Source organism: Larus michahellis, chromosome 1, assembly GCF_964199755.1.
Source record: "Larus michahellis chromosome 1, bLarMic1.1, whole genome shotgun sequence".
NCBI lineage: Eukaryota > Metazoa > Chordata > Aves > Charadriiformes > Laridae > Larus > Larus michahellis.
This window is the reverse complement of record NC_133896.1, coordinates 163,000,865-163,021,008: the sequence shown is the minus strand read 5'-3', so window position 1 is coordinate 163,021,008 and position 20,144 is coordinate 163,000,865. Positions and strand designations below refer to the sequence as shown.

Sequence of the window (20,144 nt, the reverse complement as noted above, 5' to 3'; positions counted from 1 at the left end):
ATGATGATCAAGAAAAGAGGCAGGCGATATAAAAGATCAAGCTGTAACAGGTAATAACTCTTGTTCCTGCTGCCTTGGGGAGCGCGAGGAAGCTAAGCCTTTGAGGTGAGCTAGAAGGGCAGAGATGAAAAGGAGATAGAAGGGAGAGGGTTGGCAGTACGCTATGAATCTGTGAAGGAAACTTGTCAAATCAGGCATCAGTGAGCCCAGCAGAACCTGCTATAGCAGGGACAGAAGCGTGGACAGTATTTTAAGCACTGGAAAAGAGGGAATGTTGTGCATTTGTGTCTGTTCATCAAGTATAAAGGCAGCTGATAAGCCTGTTCTATGCTAAGGAGATGACAGGGAGTGAAGCTGTCATCTCAGGATGACAGGAAGATTTGAGGGCTTTTCCGGAAAATTATTTAAAACTCTTCTATCAGAGTACTGAGGGACTGACCAAGTAAGAGTCTGAAAAAGCAGTGTTGGGGGAGAGGAATATGTGTAAAGATTGAGTAGAAACATACTGTATGACAGTGTAAAACAGAAATGAATAATAACACTTCTAATGCATGTTTTGCTGAGAGAATTAGATATGCCATGTGGGGTAGGATGAAAAATGAAGTTGGAACATCCAAGAACACACTCTCACCCTATCTCCAAAGTTTAGTTATACACAAAGAGAGAGAAAACAACAAGAAGCAGCAAGCCACACTCTCACCTCTGCCCTAACACACAATAGTTCCATGCCTGCATCCAATCGTCCCCACTTTCCATGTGGCCCCCTTTAAAGGAGATGTGGCAAAGGCAAGCAGGTCTTCAGATGCTGAGCGTAATGATACCTGACTTTTTTTATGTCAAGAAGGACCCCATGGAATTGTAGAAAATAAGGCTGGATATGAAGCCTCAAGAGGACATTAAATATAGTTCCCTGCCCGAGACTATTTCTACCTTTCCCAAGAGAAGTTCCCACAGCCTGTTTTAAAGATCCCCAGTGGAGAAATTCAGAACCTCTGTAAGGAATGGGCTCCAGTGCAGCTTATCCCCACCACTACAAAGTTTTTTCCTGATATCCTATCTAACCTGAAATTTGCTTCCTGAAATTTAATACAAATACTTCTTATCCTAGTATCCCTTTTCACCTCCTTTAGACGCTTTACAAATGATGCCTGTATGTTGTCTGATACTACACTTTATACATTTTTACAAGAGCACAATTCTGTTGATTATGCTCCCAAATAACTTTATGAAGACCTACCTCCTAAACAGTCATTTACAATGCTGTATTTGTACAGCTCGTTTTTCGTGAGTGCAGTATATTGTCCCTGCTGACTAACGTGCAATTTTTTGAGTGTCTTCAATTTGTCAAGATCATTTTCATTCTAATCTTGCCTTCCAAAATGTTTACAGTCCCTCCCAACCTCGTGTCATCCTCAGTGCAATAAGTATATTCTATCTGCCATTATCCAGGCTGTTAATGAAACCTCCAAATAGCACAAGACAGACTTAGGTGGATCCCCACTCTTTCCGTTCTGACAACAAGCCATTAATATCAACTCACTGAACATGTTTTCCACGCAGTTTTGCACCTATTGTATGATTATTTTCACCTTAACTGTGTTTCTCCTGCCAGCTTACAAAAATGTCCTATGAGACTGTTACAAAGGCTTCCTAAAATAAAGATCACCCTCTCTTCTCTCCAATTCACATGGCTGTTATCCACAGACATAGATAATTATATTGGTTTGACATGGTTTATTCTTGACAGATCCATATTAGCTGCTACTCACTTCCTTGTTATCTTCCATCTGCTTACAAATTTTTGTTTGTTTATTCACTACAAAATTCTTTCAGGGATAAGTTTACCTGGTGTTTCTTTCCCTGTCTCTTATCCTTTTCTTCTTTCTAAACTTCTGCTGTTTTCCTGCCTCCTAGTTCCTCACTCATCCTCCACAAATTCTCGGAAATAATAAAATAGCTGAGATGACAGCTTCAGTCTGCTCATAAATATCTCAGGATGAATACTCCAGTATTGCCCAGACCTTTTCGAACTGCACTAATCCAAGGGACTGGGACAGGAATCAAACTCAGACATCACATTCAGCTTCCAGAAAGCAGTACAAAACTGAAAACAGTCACGTGGTTTTCAAAACAATATATAAGACAGATCACTCATAGAAACAGAGCTGAACTCTCTTTTAGAACTTCTTTCTTACCATTTCCTGTAACTGCTTGCATATCCGGAAGTGACTCTTCCTCACAGTGTCTTCAGGCTAAGGGAGATGTACTGCTCAGTGGTTAACTGCTGCCTAACTTGCCAATGTCAGGACATCCACAGACTTCTCCATTGGTTGTCTGGCTTTTTCTTGCAATGTAAAGAAGATAACTTTTCCAGCTTCCTTTCTATTCAATAAAGCATCTGATCGCCCACCTGCTGAAATTCAGTGGAGAGCACTCTTACACTTCTGTTTTTCTAATGATGTCTGGTCTTTCTCTCCGTTTTATGATATACTGGAGGATGTCCTGACTTGAGGCATCCTGGCCTCCTGCAGGTTTCTTGTAGAAAGTTCAGTACTCCCTGGGCCTTAATTCTGTAAAGCTATTATAAGGTAAAAATCTTATGGATAAATATGGAACTTTTTGAAGTTGTGGTAGTTGTAGAGATGTGGCAGTTACGCTATTCAAATTCCTGTATTTATAGTCAGCCAATTTCACCACAGTCTATAAAATTCACTCCAGCTTACTCAAAAGGAGTATTTACTAGCCAGAGAAGGTCAGGAAACACATAAAGGTTGACAGGTGGAGCAGAAGTTCAATAAACTTTGATGTCTTCACTGGGACAAAGAATTGTGTAGACCCAAATGGCTCCACATCGGAATACAGGTAAGCACGTGTCATTACTGAGACACTAGCTGCTGAGGTAATTGGGTTCCAATCACTCTATTGAACATCTTCAAAAAGGTCACCTTCTTGCTCAAAATGGAGCTGGGCAAACAAAAATGCTGGAAAACCTGTATGAATAGAATCAACAGCCCAATTGCTTTCGATAACTGTCTACGTAACAGTTCTAGACAAAAATCAGGATTTCTGCTCAGAAATCACACACCCCCGAAGGTGAAGAGAGTCCACTCCTGAAGAACACTTCCCTTGGGCACCTATACTGGCCATCACCCCAGCACTCTCTTCCACCCTTTTGTTAGGATCCCATTTGTATTGAATCACCTCCCTTTTAGACTGATGCTGTATTTTGCTTGATTTTGGTTGGGGTCTAAACAACATAAGGCCTTTCTTCTCTTTCTCTTTTCCCTGAGGAGTTTATACTAGAGACGTATCACCATTAACAGATCGTAAATAAATCCCAAAGGCAGTAGTAAAGCAGTGCTGGTTGTTCAACCAGCATCAATAAATTAATGTGCCCTGCTAAAGAAGTCCTGTTACGTTGATTTTTCAAGCTTGGTCTTTGATTTCTTCCTTTTCTCAGAAATCCAATTACTCATTCTTATTTTCCCACTGCTGATGTGAGACAGTATCTTGTATCCCTTTTGTTCTTTTTAATCATATTTATTTCCTCTATTAGATATTGTAGTGAACTTTCAGCTCCAGAGTCTTTGAAGCTGTTTTCTGACATTTTCGAGGCCTATCATAGACAGATGGAGAGATGACCAAGAACCTCTTAGATCTTTCTATTACTCGGTAATTATTTTTCTTATCTATTTTCCTGGGCAGTTCCTACTTTAAACAAGAAACCTTGCAAAGAAGGATTTTAAATTGACTGCCACGGTGACAAGGCAGTCAGGTCTGCAGAAATATTCAATCTATACCCTACTGAAAGCATTTAAAAAAGGCCCTTAAAGAATGACTTTGGGAGAAGAAACAGACAAGTACTAGATTTTATGCCAGTTAGCCATATTAGCCTTCATTTTCATGAAGGAAGGCTTCCTTTCCCCTATCTCCTGTGCAGGCTGAGAAGTACAAACAGAAAATTTACTGTTGTGGAATAAATATGATCCAATCATGCAGTATGAAAGTATTTTTGTGTAGTCAAACATGTCTTGGTAGTAAAAATAAAGAAAACGCTCAGTAGCTACTGTGTGAGGATATATAAAATACTCTAGCAGAGCCAAAGCAGTGGTTTGGAAATAATGTCTCTCTCCTGTCCTTGTGGAAGTACCTTTTGTATGCTGGAGGTGCCCGAGAGTAAATTACAATAGATTTGGGAACACAACCTGTTTTCCCCATATTTGTTCACTTTGAAATTAATCTCAGATGTAACAAAATAACCTGTCAAACTGCTTATAAAGCATGGACTTATCTAGATAATTGAATCATCTATACATTACATTCCAACCATACTGTGTGTCTTTCAAGGAACTAAAGAAGATCTGTGCTAAGGAAATCCATGTAATATACTGCTTATTGGCAGAAAAAAGATATACCAGTTGGAAAAATCATCAGGGAAAAGCTGTGATAGCATAGTTGTAAAAAGATAAGTAATAATCACAAGGGAATACCAAGTGAGAAAATTGTCTATGAAGAAGATGGTGTTCCCTGTAGGGAAAAAAAGTGTGGCAAATTAGAGATTATAAGAACAAGGGGAAAAAAAGATTTATTATCAAACAACAAAAAAACCCACTTTTCAGCCTTTGGAAGGAAGTCAGATTTTGCTGATTTCACAGATGGAATGAAAAACTCCGACTGCAGTTAGCTCACTTCAGTATTTCTGTTTGTCAGAGTTAACATTAGAAAATGACTGAGGAGGTGGAGAGACAGGAGGTCAGGCAGTGTGGGCGGCAAGACGGATGGAAAGATAAAAGAACTTGCAGCAGTCAAAGAGGCAATGAGTGTCTGATGAGGCTGCCACGTCCTTTCAAATAAAAAAAGAATAGCAAGATTTTAAGATGCCGTTTTCAAAAGACACTTGCCTCCCATATAATAATAATTCAGAAGGCAGTAGACTTAAAAAGAGTGATTTCTAAAATTTCTGAAATAGATGAAGTCTTGACCTCAATAATAAGACTTTACTCTTGCTGCTTGCCATGGAATTCTGCATAATACAAGGCAAATCACCTAAAATTAAAGTTCTCACAGGTGGCCACTAATTGGATGCTTTTCATTTTCTAATCTTGACTTGGGAGCCTGGGATCTGGTTTGCAGAAATACTGAGTATTTACAGCTGTGGCTCATTAAAGACTCTGAAGTTATTTAAGGCCAAGTACAGCCAACTTTGGCCTGCAACAGAACCACCTGAGATAGACAGACAGGCAGAAATTGAACCTCAGAGACAAAAGTAAAATTTGTCTAGGTAATTTTTGTGCTTTTGTGTGCTATTACATCTCAGCTAAAAAACTCCCCAGTGTTCAGAAGTGGCATGCTTCCTCCTTTCTAACTACAGTTTGGCCCAATGTTTGCCTCTAAATTGTCCTCTTTTAGCACCAGAACTGTTCTTTCTTTCTCTATGTTTATTTTCCCAGCCCACGGTGGCTGTTCTTATAAATTCTGCATCTGGGAAGGTCAGCCCTGACCTATGCAAAGAAGGCACAGCCTAACTCCACCCAGAGCCTCTACACCACATTCCTCAAAAACTAAAAAAGGATCAGATATGTATAAGTGTTCACAAGCTATAATGATGAAAGTTACAGACAGGAAGAAATAAATGTTTTCAGAGTAGGAATGAGCAATATGCCAAAAGTAAGGTACAAGTCCCCATGTCAAGCAACAAAGAAAAAAAATACATTGTTCACAGACTAAATGAGGCAGTACTTGTAGGGAAAAAGTGTTTTTCAATGTAACTGTAGTTCTCGTACACAACAATAGGAGCCATTTAAAGTTACAATTCTGGTTTTGAGATGGCAAAAGTGATTGATTAATTTCTGAAGGTGCCTAAGGTACCTAAAAAGTAACTTAAATTAGATTTATAATTTTTAAACAGCTAAAAATATATATACTTGATGATACCGGAAGAAAAAGGAGTTAAGGCTAGATGCTCAACCTCAAAGAATCCCAGAATGGTAGGGGTTGGAAGGGACCTTTGGAGATCATCTAGTCCAACCCCCCTACCAAAGCAGGTTCACTGAGAGCAGGCTGGACAGAAATATATCCAGGCGGGTTTTGAACATCTCCACAGAAGATGACTCCACAACCTCTCTGAGCAGCCTGTTCCAATGCTCCGGCACCCTCAAAGTAAAGAAGTTTTTCATTATGTTCAGATGTAATTTCCTGTGTTCCAGCTTGGGCCGGTTGTCCCTTGTCCTGCCACCGGCCACCACTGAAAAGAGTCTGGCCCCATCCTCTTGACACCCACTCTTTAGATACTTATAAGCATTCATGAGATCCCCTCTCAGCCTCACAGTACTCCAGATGTGGCCTCACCAGGGCAGAGTAGAGGGGGAGGATGACCTCCCTTGGTCTGCTGGCCACGCTCTTTTTAATGCGCCCCAGGAGACCATCGGCCTTCTTGACCACAAGGGCACGTTGCTGGCTCATGGTCAACTTACTGTCCACCAGGACTCCCAGGTCCCTCTCTGCAGAGCTGCCTTCCAGCAGGTCAACCCCTAACCTGTACCGGTGCATGGGGTTATTCCTCCCTAGGTTCAGGACCCTACACTTGCCCTTGTTGAACTTCATTAGGTTCCTCTCTGCCCAACTGTCTAACCTGTCCAGGTCTCGCTGTGTGGCGTCACAGCCTTCTGGTGCATCAGCCACCCCTCCCAGTTTCGCACCATCAGCAAACTTGCTGAGGGTACACTCTGTCCCCTCATCCAGGTCGTTGATGAATATGTTGAACAAGACTGGACCTAGTACTGACCCCTGGGGAACACCGCTAGTTTCAGGCCTCCAACTAAACTCTGTGCCACTCATCACAACCCTCTGAGCTCCACCATTCAGCCAGTTCTCAATCCACCTCACTGTCCACTCATCTAACCCATGCTTCCTAAGCTTATCTATGAGGAAATTATGGGAGACGGTGTCAAAAGCCTTGCTGAAATCAAGGTAGACACAGTCCACTGCACTCCCCTCCTCTACCCAGTCAGTCATGCCATCATAGAAGTCTATTAGGTTGGTCAAGCACGATTTCCCTTTGGTGAATCCATGTTGATCTCTCCCAATAACCTCAAGTCTATAATTTCCTTAATTCTGTGTGTTTGACTTTTCCAACTTTAACCCATTTTAGGCAGGCTTTGATTTTAATTTTATGTACAGGATATTTGACCCTTTCAACCTATTCGTATAATTCAACTTTTCAACAACCTAAAATTTAGGTGTTTCCATAAACTTTATTTTTTCTTTTTAAATAACGCAGTATTCAGACAGCAACCCAACACATGCAGAAGAAATTAGACAAAATTTTTCCAGGCAACTTTAAAGCTATAAACTTAGCTTTCCATATTGCAAACATTATTATGTCTCACTTCATCTTCTTCTGCTGATTTCAGGGAAAAGCTCTATTCAGTGACACAAACAATTATATGATGTCCAATTTTCCCTGTGTTGTCTATTCCATTCATTGTTTTTCCAAACAACATAGGTAAATCACAGAATCCCAGATCTCATTAATTACCAAAACCAAAATTTTCACAAAAATTTTCTTCCCCCCACATCTATTGGAAACTGTGTAAAATATTAAGCATCAGTACTTCCCAAAGGCTGGGTAAAACCAGTCTTTAAATCTGAGCAACAGGTCTCAGTGACCTCTTAATCCAGAAAGGGTGTGAGATTCCAGGGATAGTTCTGCCCTATACTTTAGGTCTGGCCCCACACTAGGTGTTCTGGGAAAAGACAGGAGAACATAGCGAAAGCTGATGAATCATCAGTGACCTAAATCAGCCACAAGTGGCAATGCTCCTCTTAAAGCCACCTCTGCTCTCCTGCTCTCTCACCATCCCCCCCACACATACGCAGTCACTCACCTCCTAACTCAGACTGCAGCCCAATGCCATAATTTGTAATCTCTCTGTCACAGTTAAAACTTGTATTTTTCATAATTCCTAACATTTTTGTTTCCCTAATTTACCTTACTGTATTTTGGTGGACTACTTTTAACCTATTAAGTCCATTTCACATCCACTGATGCTAACTACACTGATACATATGCACGGAATGAACAGCCCCAAATCATGCCTGCATAGGCTAACTCACCCTGGCTGCGTGTCGTCGGTCACACAATGGTACGTAAAAGTTCCAAACATCTGCACTCCCAGGATCCCATACAGGAGGAGAAAGAACAGAAGGAAAATTGAAACGCTCCAGATTTGCTCTCCAGAACGCCTGGCAAAAAGATAAAGATGACACTGAATGCAGAGGCAATGTGAAGCTCCAGAACAGAAAATATGCTCACACAGAAAAGTAGTATTTCATCCTGCAGAAAATTTTTCCTTAAAGCTGATCTCTTAGTCTGTGCAGAGATAGAAAAAGGAGCCATGATTTTTTCTAAACACGTAAGTTAGTGTAATTGAAGCAGCTGTAAACAAAAAACCCAAACAAATAAAATTTGTAACACCTAGCTTTTGTAAAATAGTGTCTAATGATTTCTACAGACAAGCTATGATGACAAAGTAAAGTTGATACCAAATAAAACCCAAAAAACTCTTTCACATTACCATTACATGGCTTTTGCCACTACATGCTGTTTCAAACATACTCTACGTGTGTTTGCTTGCAGGTAAGCATGTCTGTACATATACCAAAACACGTACACTCGTACCTATAATGGTTAGGGCATGTGCTCATGTCTTTTTAATTATGAATATTACCCTACTATGAGTGTCCACCTTGATTATTAAGTGCCCTTATTAATGGAACAGAATTTCCTGCCATTGTCTGAAAATTGCTGGCTACAGTTACTAGCAAAATGCTTTAAGATTTATTTAAATATTCAACAGTTTTCATAATTTTCTAGGAAAGCTGATGATTCCTTAAATACGGAAAACAGCAAGAATTTTTTGGCCAGAACTAAAACTCAGGAAGAAAACACCCATTAAGCATGAAGGGTCATTCTCTGAGCTGAAGGGTCATTCTCTAAGCTGTATAGTCAGTCTTAAGTCAAAACTGAAATTTCCTCTGTTGTTCTTCAGAAAACAGCCTTACTTACTTCAAGATATTTGTTATCCTAGTTCTTGGCAGCTCAAAACGAAAATATATCCGGAATGCTCGAATCATAATGAGTGGTCGTGGAATCCGTAACATGCCCCAAGGTGACATCTGGTCAACTATTTCAGCAATTTCAAACACCTACAAACAAAAGAATCAGGAGCTTTTCTTGATGACTCTGCCCTGTTCCTGTATTCATTTACCAAACTTCTAGAACTATGAACACTATACATGATTTTTATTATCATTTTCAATCTCCTCTTTGTTTATTTTATGGTTCATTTTAACCATGTTTTTTAGAAGAAAAGTCTTAGTAAATCCTTTAATCCATTTCTGGGTCATCCTAATGAATCTTCAAAAATATACTCTGCCTATGTTCATAACGCTTCTGTTTCAAACACCTCAAGAAAACCGTGCGAGCCTGTGTTAGCCGCCTGCTTCTGTGCCAGTCCTACCCCACACGTTTCCCACAACTTAATTAAAAGTGAGTAATTTACATTTCCAAATATGAAAATTAGTGTCTGTTAATATTGCACACCACTAAGGTTTTTACTATGATACAAATGTACATATACACAGATTGCCTTATGATTTGCAACATACTTATAAATTCTCCATTTAATTCCAAGTGCACAAGAAAACTGTACATGTTCTTCTAGACGCTTACAACACAAATTTCAGCCAAGCCACAGAGCAGGGAACCATTTCCTTAATACGTTGCCCATTTAGGCACTCCATAAAGACTATTTAGCTTAATGATTGGGTGAAAATGTCTGGCGTTAATCCTTGTCTCTTACTCTCTGAGAATAACTGCTTAATTTAATATTTGCTCAAAGCACTAAGAAAATGGAGGGAAAACCTGGCAACGCATAAGCTGAGTAATTTACGGTGCTTATCTGTAATGACCAACCTTCACTCTTCAAGTACACATGATGCACCAAAGTTTCCCCTGTGTATGAAGCAGAAAATTACACTGTGTCTTAAATTTGTCAGAAGTGGGTAAGTTATGCCTGACACCAATCACTATAGAATTTTTACAACCCTTAGACTATTGCAGGCCCAGTCTCACAGTCTTCAGTCTATTCTTACCCAAAAAACTGGCTATGGCTAAAGACCGACTGGTTTGCAGGACACAATTTGACCTGTACATTAACAGTCTATGCTTTTTTGCAACACGTTCAAGTTCCCTTTTTTTATGAAAATTTATCAAATTATTTCCAAATCTATTTATTATTATTATTTTTTCCATTGTGCTTTAACTTTGATTATGGAAAAGGTTTTTTAGGTGTGGGCCATATTACATGAAACCCCTGCACTCACCATACCAATACGCCTGCAGCATGGGCAAACATCTGCCATTGGAATCATTCTCTCTTTAGTTGCCTACGCCGGTCACCGTGGCATGCTACTAGACTCAATGGAAGGAGATGAGCACAACTGTCATATGCAATAAGAGGAAAAACTGCTCTCTGAAGATCCTTCTCTCTCGACTATGCAGAGGGTTTATGGTAACAAGCTTCAGACTAATGTATAACTTCTCAATACGAAACATCAAACAAGGTAAGTTCTAATACTAATGTAGGTATGCTGCAATGTGCAATTATGGAGCTATTGAATTGAGCACAGTTTTTTAAAAACAATTTGACCTATGTGCAGCTATACCTCCTCAACTCGTAATTACTTGGTTGTGCCATGTATTTGTCACAATTAAGAAACTATTCATTGAAAATGTTAAGTGTAATACTTACCTGTAAAACCAGTGACACCCAAAGACAGAAGACCATGAATCCATCAAACACACACCAACGATCCTTTACATAGGAGCTATCACCCTACAAAAGAGAGAAAAGCTAAGAGGTTAATCGTTGTTATACTGTCAGGATTTACAAATATCATAAACAAAAGTTCTTGGAAGAAGGAAAATTCTCTGTACCACTTTTAAAACACCACTTTTGAAAGATTTCAAAAGCCTAATATGTGGGCTAGAATATGCTGGAAACATATAAACACATCTTATCATAGAATGGTTTGGGTTAGAAGGGACTTTAAAGATCCTATAGTTCCGACCCGTCTTGTGGGTGAATAAATGGTAGCTTCATTCTTGTGTGGTACTTGTCCTCAGCTTCTGTCAAAAAGAACTCAGACCTCTTACTTACACTTTGATGCAAATCAAAAAAAAATCAGCAATCTAGCATTCTGCTGTTCAATTACTTCAACAATGTTCGAGAGCTTCAATTTATCCTTTTACATTCATTTTTTTCATAAGTTTTCAATCATTTTTCATGCTCTAGATAAATCTTGCCATTTCCAAAACACTAGACAGTAACCACCATCTCACCACAGTGTAGGCTTTCAAGTTTCTTTGGACATTTCCTCAGCAAGTATTTACCATTTCAAAATTACAATTCTTTAGACTTCGTTAATAATTTTGGACTCCACTAATCGTCTAGCAGAAGGATCCAGATCATACCTTTGCACTTCTGAATAAAAGAAATTCAGGGAAGAAAACTCAGCACAGGATCACTGATGACCCATATGCCTTCCTACCTGTTCTCTGGCTCTGCTTTAGACTTCTTCAACTAGCTCCCTAAAGTAACACCTGAGCATGGTTTTGGTTATAGTTCAATCCAGAGGTCACTTCCTAAAAGGCAGCATGGAGATGACCGCATCCAAGCTCCGCTTCCTCCATACTGCACTATTTTCAACCACTGCTCCAGTTTGCATCCTTAAGGTATCCTCACGTCTCACAATGACTTGTGACACGGTCCCTCCACTGCAAGCTATAAAACCACTTTTTTGGTGGGCCACTAATGTCTCATACTTTACTGCAACCACCAGGCTGAAAAAAAATAAAAATATCTACATTTATTAGGTAGATTACGGCTGAGAGCTAGATATTTTTGTGTACCACATGGAGCACAGAGAAAGTTATACATAGATACAGCTTGTTGAAAGGCAGACTATATAAGACTAGACCTACGGAAAGTGGATATCCCAGTTTCATGTTGTATGGCAGTAAAAACATATGCAGAGTCATTGGCAGTGTATCTCAGGGCACACAAACACCCCTTTCCAAATCAGGTTTCTCCTAACAGATTGAACATACCCTCCCCTGCCTTATAAGTTAGCTGGTTCCTTTTCTCTCTTTCACGTTCTTCGAGATACAAACTACAGTGTTTAACATCCACTTGTCACAGGTATGATTGAGGAAAAAATTATCGTCAGGTCCCAAGAATCTTGAAGACATTACTGGACTTTGGCCTGTTTTGTGACTCCTGGCTTGATACACATTGTTTCTTATCTCAATGATAGTTATTTCTGTCAACCTGTACTTGTTTTTAAATGTCTCAGCATTTTCATTAATTCTAAAAGCACAGACAAGATGTTTCAGTTTAATCTAATATTTTCAATGACATACACTATCCTAAAAATGATTTATTATTCCTCGCAGTAGATGACAGCAAGATATATTGTGTAAATAGAGACAAAATATGGTGGTTTTTTTTTTTAAAGTTTTATTTCAGTTGCAAAAATTCTTCAGGGCAGAAGTGAACATAGTAACGATGTAAGAAAAATACAGCATGTGATTTTCAAATTAGAAATAAAGAATGGAGAACTTCAACACTATTTTCAGAGTATTTTCTAACACATAAGGATGTTAAAGTTCTCCTCGATCCAAGAATTAAGAGGAGGAAGACTGCAAATCAGGGAAGCAACAGAACAGGAACTTTTGTACCGTTATTTTAACCTGTCCTTCCCGAAGAAAGTAGATTTAGTTCCTTAAGTAAAGTCTGAGCTAATCAGAAACTCTTCACTCAGGGCAGAAGACACTCAGCTGTTTCAGCTCTATCTGCTGTGAAGCAGGTACATGTTATTTCTCTGCGGAGATCAGCTACCAAGACCCTAAATCTCTTACAAGTTTCTCCTCTCACCCCGTTCCCTCTTAGCGAGCAAAACTCCGGCGAGACTTTTATCAACATGCAACTTGAGTCCTTCAATTGTGGCTCTGAACAAAGATGCTGATTGGTCTTTCTCTCGCTGAAGAACTCTTTGAAACTTACTTTTTTCTCTTAAGCACCCTTTGTCTAAAGCAAGAAGTTTTCTCTGAGCTGTGCTGTATAGATCCGAGCATGAACTCGTGCTTTATTCACCCTCCTCTGAATAACACGTCGAGTACTCACTAAAAGCCACATCTTTTTTTAGAAATTGCTTTTTCTCTCCACAATATGTGTGGCATGATTGAAGCAGCTCCGCTGTTTTCTCCTTACAAAGGAAGATGTCGTGACCCTTTCCAGTCTTCTCACCATTCAGGCTGCTCCACCACCTCACTTCTCCCGTTGTCATGTCAGGCCAGCTTCCCCCGCTACATCCTCCCCGTCAGGGAGGCTTTCAGAGGATCACCCCCAGAAACTTAGGGCACTTGAATTACATCTGTAGAAACTACTCATCTGGGGGGAGGTTTTGGCCCTTTCCGCTTTGCATGTAGGGAGGCTTTGGCTAAATCCTTTTCATGTTTGTCGTTTGGCTGGCTAGTGGACGTGGTGGAGAATCTTTAATGCATTTATACGGTGTATTGGCAGATCAGATGTTATTTGGTGTTGGAAGTATTTTTAAGGCAGGACCAGCTTAATGTGAAAGTCAGAATATACTTTTAGTATGAACCTTGATACTGACTTACAGCGGTACTTCCATGAAAAATCTAATTCTGATTAAACACAGGCTAGCACTCACATATTAATAGCAATGAACAGCGAGTTTCATTCATATTTAAAAAAAGCCTTGAGCTGAAATTCCACACTCACAGTCAATGGCAGCCTGTTCTTAGACTTGGAAAGGAATACAGATACATGAAATTTAAATACATCTGGTTACATCTTACCTAAAATAGCTAAAGTATTGAAATGTGTTAAACCCTCACCCTTTTTTCATCATGTCTGCTGAAACTTGAGAATCATTCATGAGGTTTGTTTTAGCATTTTCTTGTGAATGCACTATCCCAGACCATTTACATTATGGTTTATAAGTCTTTGAAATGTAGTCTGAGCATTTGCAAAAGATGAAGAATTAGTGCTGCAGACTAGAAGCCTCTTGCTGAGACTAACCCAGACCTCTTAGTCCTTAAGGTTGCTGACTCCCTACTGCCTACAGCGGACAGTGAACTCTTTAATGTGCACAGCAAGTCCTGAAAGCTTCTCTAGCAACATGACTTACAGTCTACCTAGACAACAAAATCATTTGCTACTGACAGAGCAGTGGATGCCAGTTCACTTACACAGTCCACGACTGCAGGCTTGGGACAGCCTTTGGAAGGCTTCTGAGCAGTACACCATGCCCTCACCTAATGCCTCTCCCAGGCAAACTAAGGGGTGCTGCTCGAACTCAGTGGACTAGCTAATAGTTATTAAACATATAGGATTTTAAGACAGATAAAACATCTGAAGTCCAAAGCAATAAGCTTTTCAGCTGTAAGATGGATCAATCTTTCCTTTGTTAAATGATTATTAATTATTTTGTAATACCCCTCTAATCACCCCAAACAGTTTCTCCTAATAGGCTTCCATTATTCCCCTCAGTATTTATTTACGACAGGTCTGCATCACTGCTAGGCTAGCACACAACCATGGAAAAGACTGTTTTGATAAACCACACATGCGGCATGGATTCAAAAGTCTGCCTCTCTCTTACAGATGCTAATGTGAATTAATCTGAAATTTGACATCCCAAAAGAACAGAGAATCTTGACGTAACAGTCTGTAATGAAACTATTCACTGCCCTAAATGAACTACTTAATTTTCTATGGCAATGTTGCCATAACTAAGGAATAATACCTCAAGTTCAGCATAAGATCTTAGTGTTTCTTTACCTATTCAAAAATAGGACCAACAAAGAAATCTCCTCCCTTCTCCCTACGTTCTCCTTATTTCACCAGTTTTTGCCTAATTTTAGCACCATTACATTTACTGAGTACAATGTATTAGCTCATTTCTTCATTTTTTATTTTCACGTGCAATACTAATACCTCAATAACAGCACTGAGATGCCAGAAGATGCACTTTCTCAAACGTAAACAGCACATTAAAGATAAAACACCAATTGACAGTATTTGATGCCCTAAACAGTTGTTACAGAAGTTAACGGAAAAAAATCTATTCAATAAGACCTAACTCATTGGAAATGTGACCCAATACAAAATACAGACAGAACCATAGACAGAAGTAATGACACCTGAGGTAGTCACTCCATGAGAGCCATTACAGTTTAATTTACACCAGAAGGGAAGACTAGCCAGACTGTAATTTGTTAATAAAAGTTTATACCATTACTAACCTTGCTGAAAACAAAATACTCCATGAAATCAACATCCGAATTGCATAAAGCGATCTGCTAGAAGATTGATTATGTCTGCTAATTTTGTTAAGCAATTTCAGTATCTCATTGGTAAAGCAGACAGCTTAGCTAGATGATAGCACAGTCATCTCCTAGGTCATTTCTGCCCTGCTTATCTCTTAACACCTCAGGAACACCTCAGGATGAACAGCAAATCCCTGCAAGTGAAAAGCCTCCTCTGCCTCCCCACTTGCCTTCAGGAATTTCTTTTTCTCTCATCCCTGCTACAACCTGTTCTCTGAATCCTTCCACCTCCCCCCCCCCACACACACAGTATGTATCTCCTGCCTGGTCACACATACATCCCTTATGTTTCTGGCTCAACTTCACACTTTCTTTATTTTCTTAAATACCTGTAGTTTACAGGTCTGCTTAGCAGCAGAATGATGTGGACAATCCAGCTCAGCCCCCAACCTGTCAAATACTTTGAACATTTTCTTCACACAGAAAAAAGAATTAAGAGATACAGCCTAATCAAGAAGAAAAGCTGCATCTGACTTTTGTTCTCAATTCTCAAACATGCTCAGGTGTCCAACATTACCCCCCTTCTTCCTTCTTCAGAGTTCGCAACTCCTCAGCTGCCCTGGGGACTGACTGAAGCAGGGACCTCACACAGACAGAGGACTCTCAGCCACACTGCCCATTTAAAGTCTGTTTCCTACTCTGTGTGACATTAAAAAATTCAACCTGAAGCATTGTATTATGCAACGACCAGCAAATTATATACTACCCATCTTTTAATGCAAAGTACTTCTGTAACTGTAAAATGATGATCCATGCAGGAAACAAAGGAAATTGTGGCTTGCTTAGCTGAGACCACATTAATAAAAAAAAAAAATTGGCATATTCTAAAATACCTGGTCACCTCCAAGCTAGCCGTCTGCAACGGTGATAGCATCACTTCGAAATGAACCCAGATATTTTTCTTTTAAAAGTCTGTATTTGGGAAAAAAAGAAATAATAAGGGGACACACACACACGACACGACAGCTTCTCACTTCCGTATGTCTTCTTTTTCTCATGAAGTGTCTTTGTTCACAGTGAAGGAACTTATTTAAAATATATTCACATAACAGCAAATGATTTGTAACAGCCAATGGAATTAGAATTGCTGTGTGAAGCTTAACTCTAAATGGTTATAGTGGGTGTAATATCACTTTACCATCACTGAGTTAAACAAGTCCAATTTGTAACTACTCATGTATTGTACTGAACTGCTCCATCATCAGATGCTTCCAAGTAACACATTACACAGTGCATAATTTATCTTTGTCATAATATGTAATGTAATATTTATAGTACTCTTGTAGTCTGCACTAGAAAAACGTTGGAAAAATCACTTGATGTTACAGCACACAAAACAAAAGTTACTCTATTTATAATTGAAAAAAAGGAAACACAGCTCTTGCTGGTCCTTTGGATTAGAGGGTGATTCCTTGCATGTTACAGACACACAACACAGTTCCAATCTATCACTACAGAAAAGGTATAATTGCTACAGAACCACTACTTCATAGTTGGCAATAATTAAAAAAATTAGATTTTTAAGTGTATTTGTTGGGATTTTCAGATTATTTTAGGAATGGCAAATGAAGATGTAAGGCTGTTTCATTCATTAAAGAACAAACGTATTTTTAAGGCACACTAGATTTTTGTTAATGTATGTAATTGACTTCACCAAACTTAGTATTTCATTTTTCGCGTTGTAATGGGAGGTTTTTAAACTATAGCATTCACCATCTCATTGGCTGTTTCCAACAGAAATAAAAAAAAACAAACCACCAAAAAGCCTGTAAATAATCAAAATAGAATTCTTATTGGGCTGTTCAGAGAAAGAATAAAAAACCTCCATCTCATTTGATTCGGTGACTTCTGTCATGAACAAAAAGTAAGTTTTACAGAAGTTGTGAGAGGAAGAAACAATCCCATCTGTGAAGTAAGAATCAAGACTTTCAAACAAACAAAGACCATTTTACTTGCTAAAAATCCTGTAACAGTGTTTGCTCTAAAACAGGGGAGATTTGGGAGTTAAAAACGATGTTTCAAACCAAAACTGTTAAAGGAAATTTAAAAACAGAACAGAAACAAACATGAAAACATTACACAACACTCCCTTCCTCAAGCAGAAAAAGCATCAAGGGAAATAACCATTTCCACAAGACGATGGAAAGGACTGCCTCAACACACCTCCCATCTCGGCAAAATCACTGCAGAGCATTTCAGTTCAGCTGAGTGACAAGTAATTGAGGTTGTCCATTATTCAGAGGTGCCAGGCACAGCCTTCATACGTAGTCAACAGAAGACCATTGCTAATACCTAACAGTATTAGCATTAATAGGTATTATAGGTAACAGTATTAGTATCAATAGGTATTGCTAATACCTAACAGTAGGTATGGCTACGGAACACATGGGGAAGGAGCTTCGCTGGTGTATTACATTGCTGCTTTTTCGGTACACCACTTTACTGCTGCAGTTGGGTGCCAACATGCCCTGTAGAGAGATTTTAAGGATTACTACGCTGAAAGCCTGAATTTAATTTCCCTGTCCATCTGCTCATTAGCCAACCGTGTTCAGTGCCATCAGTATTGCCTTACTAGCTGAGTCGGCTCCTTTGGATGTATTAAAGGTTCAGCAAATCTAAAAATGGCTGATCAGGAGGAGAATTAATAGGTTCCTCCTACCTGGAACAGTACTCAATGTTTCCAGGAAGTGCCCAGGAAAAAATTCCTCACTGTGAGATCAATCAAACATTGGAACACATAGTCCAGAGAAGTCCATCTCCCTTGCTGGAAATATTCAAGACTCAGCTTGATAGGACCCTGGATAACCAAATTAAGGCCCTACTTTGAGTAAGAGGTTGGTCCAGACCATCTCCATAGGTCCCTTCCAACCCAGACTTTTCTCTGGTTGTGTGCATCTAAGATAATCTCCTCAAGATGCCAGTTCCTTGGGGCAGACTCCAGTTCTACATCTAGTTCCACACACGTGGACATCTGCTGATGCCTGGAAATACACTGCAGCCTTGAGAGATGATGTGTGTTAAACACTGCTATGCTTCATCCAGCAGGATTCTGCCCATCCCAGCTCCAACATTTACGGTGGATGCAATGGACGGATTTGGATCCAAATGTTTCAAGGTGAAAGTTTTCACCCCGAAGCATCAAATATTGCCTGGAGATTGAGCAGGGTGATTTGATAGGCAAACAGTCTCATCTAACATGACAAAACTTGGATTTATGATTGTCATTCGAGGCTATCCTTCAGCAGAAGAAAAAGCCACAATGATGAAAGTTGGAATAGATAAGAAGGAGGCACTTTTCAGAAAGAGGATTTTATTATTTGGTAATTAGCATTATTAAAAGCTGGAGAATCCATTTTACACTACAGAGACCAGGAAAAGCTTATTGAAATAACAATCTTAGCATAGCTGTAAGAATGCAATATTTATATTAGTGGTGGAGAACACAATACTTTGAAATGAAATTTTACATTCAGCTTACTTCCTTAAAATGCCACACAAATTTCATCATTTTCATGAAAATACAGCTGCACAGAAACATTCTTATTCTCTTCCACAGGGATTTGGATGTCATTAAGAGTTTTTCATCTTGATGTCTTGTTTTATTCTCCCAAATTAAGAGAGAAGAGAACATGGTCATAAAATAAAATAAAATAAAATAAAATAAAATAAAATAAAATAAAATAAAATAAAATAAAATAAAAATATTGTTTAATTATAGCAGACCTCCCTGAAAATGCAAGTTTCAACACAGAAAGGCACATTAGGGATGAAGTTCTCTCTCTTCCTACCTGAATTCATAACATGTTAGCCAGTATGTTGATTTCACTGCTGTCCCAGTATGTGTCATTTTACCCTGACATGAAGTAAGTGATATACATTAAAAATATCCCTTGATAACAGCTGCTTTCATGAAGAAAAACATCATTGAAAGTGCTATTAGAAAGGAAATAAAATTACCATTACTGAAAAGTAAAGTTTTATTCATCCAATTGGTCTGTATATTTAAAGAGCAATTTCTAAATACATTATGAAAGTCAGTACGTGGTATATTTTTTCTTAGCAACTTTAAGGTTAAATTTTGATCACCATGGTAAGTCACTATTATATGGACACATACTTCAATCCATGCCCCAAAATACTTTCTCACTCAAAACTTCTATGACCCATTGACTGCTTAGAAAAATTACCATTTTTATTTTAGAAGTGTATGAACCATGTAAGTTCGCCAAGTAATTTAAATGCCTTTGATTTTCTAATACTCTAATGCAAAAATAGTGCAAAAAGCCCCACTGTGTAATATGAGTCATTACTTTCCTGTAATAAACACTCCAACAAAACCAGGCACAAGTAACCATAGAAACAGGTGCGTATATTCCAGTGCCACGGTCTCTAACCTTCCCTGGTCCACAGGCAGTAACACCCAACCAGCAGCATGCTGCAGGCAACTTCATGTTTGTTTTCCTCATGATAATCAGTTGTAATTTTTTTAATTTCCTGTGACTGGAAACAGCATCGGAGCATTTCACTAGCAACATGATCCCAGTAGGCTGGGAACAGATGTCCTCGTGATGGACATACGCACTTTGCAAAACAGCAACAGAAAAACACAGGAAAATGGTGAGACAGAAGAATCAACTTTCGTAGGCTGAATGCCTTATTCAAATAA

At 39.0% G+C, this 20,144-nt stretch overlaps 1 protein-coding gene across 4 annotated transcripts in view; it reads right to left on the bottom strand.

The window, feature by feature from the left end:
- The window catches only part of NALCN (sodium leak channel, non-selective), a 232,194-nt gene that overhangs the window by 190,174 nt on the left and 21,876 nt on the right, over window positions 1–20,144 (bottom strand). For 3 of the 4 annotated variants that reach the window (XM_074562155.1, XM_074562147.1, XM_074562164.1), the window contains 3 exons: window positions 10,815–10,898; window positions 9,068–9,207; window positions 8,116–8,244 (listed from right to left, as the gene is read on the bottom strand). In XM_074562155.1, coding sequence (XP_074418256.1) covers window positions 8,116–8,244; window positions 9,068–9,207; window positions 10,815–10,898 — 353 coding nt within the window. Of the gene's footprint in view, window positions 1–8,115; window positions 8,245–9,067; window positions 9,208–10,814; window positions 10,899–20,144 lie in introns of those variants that run through there. The other variant, XM_074562175.1, reaches the window with a different exon arrangement.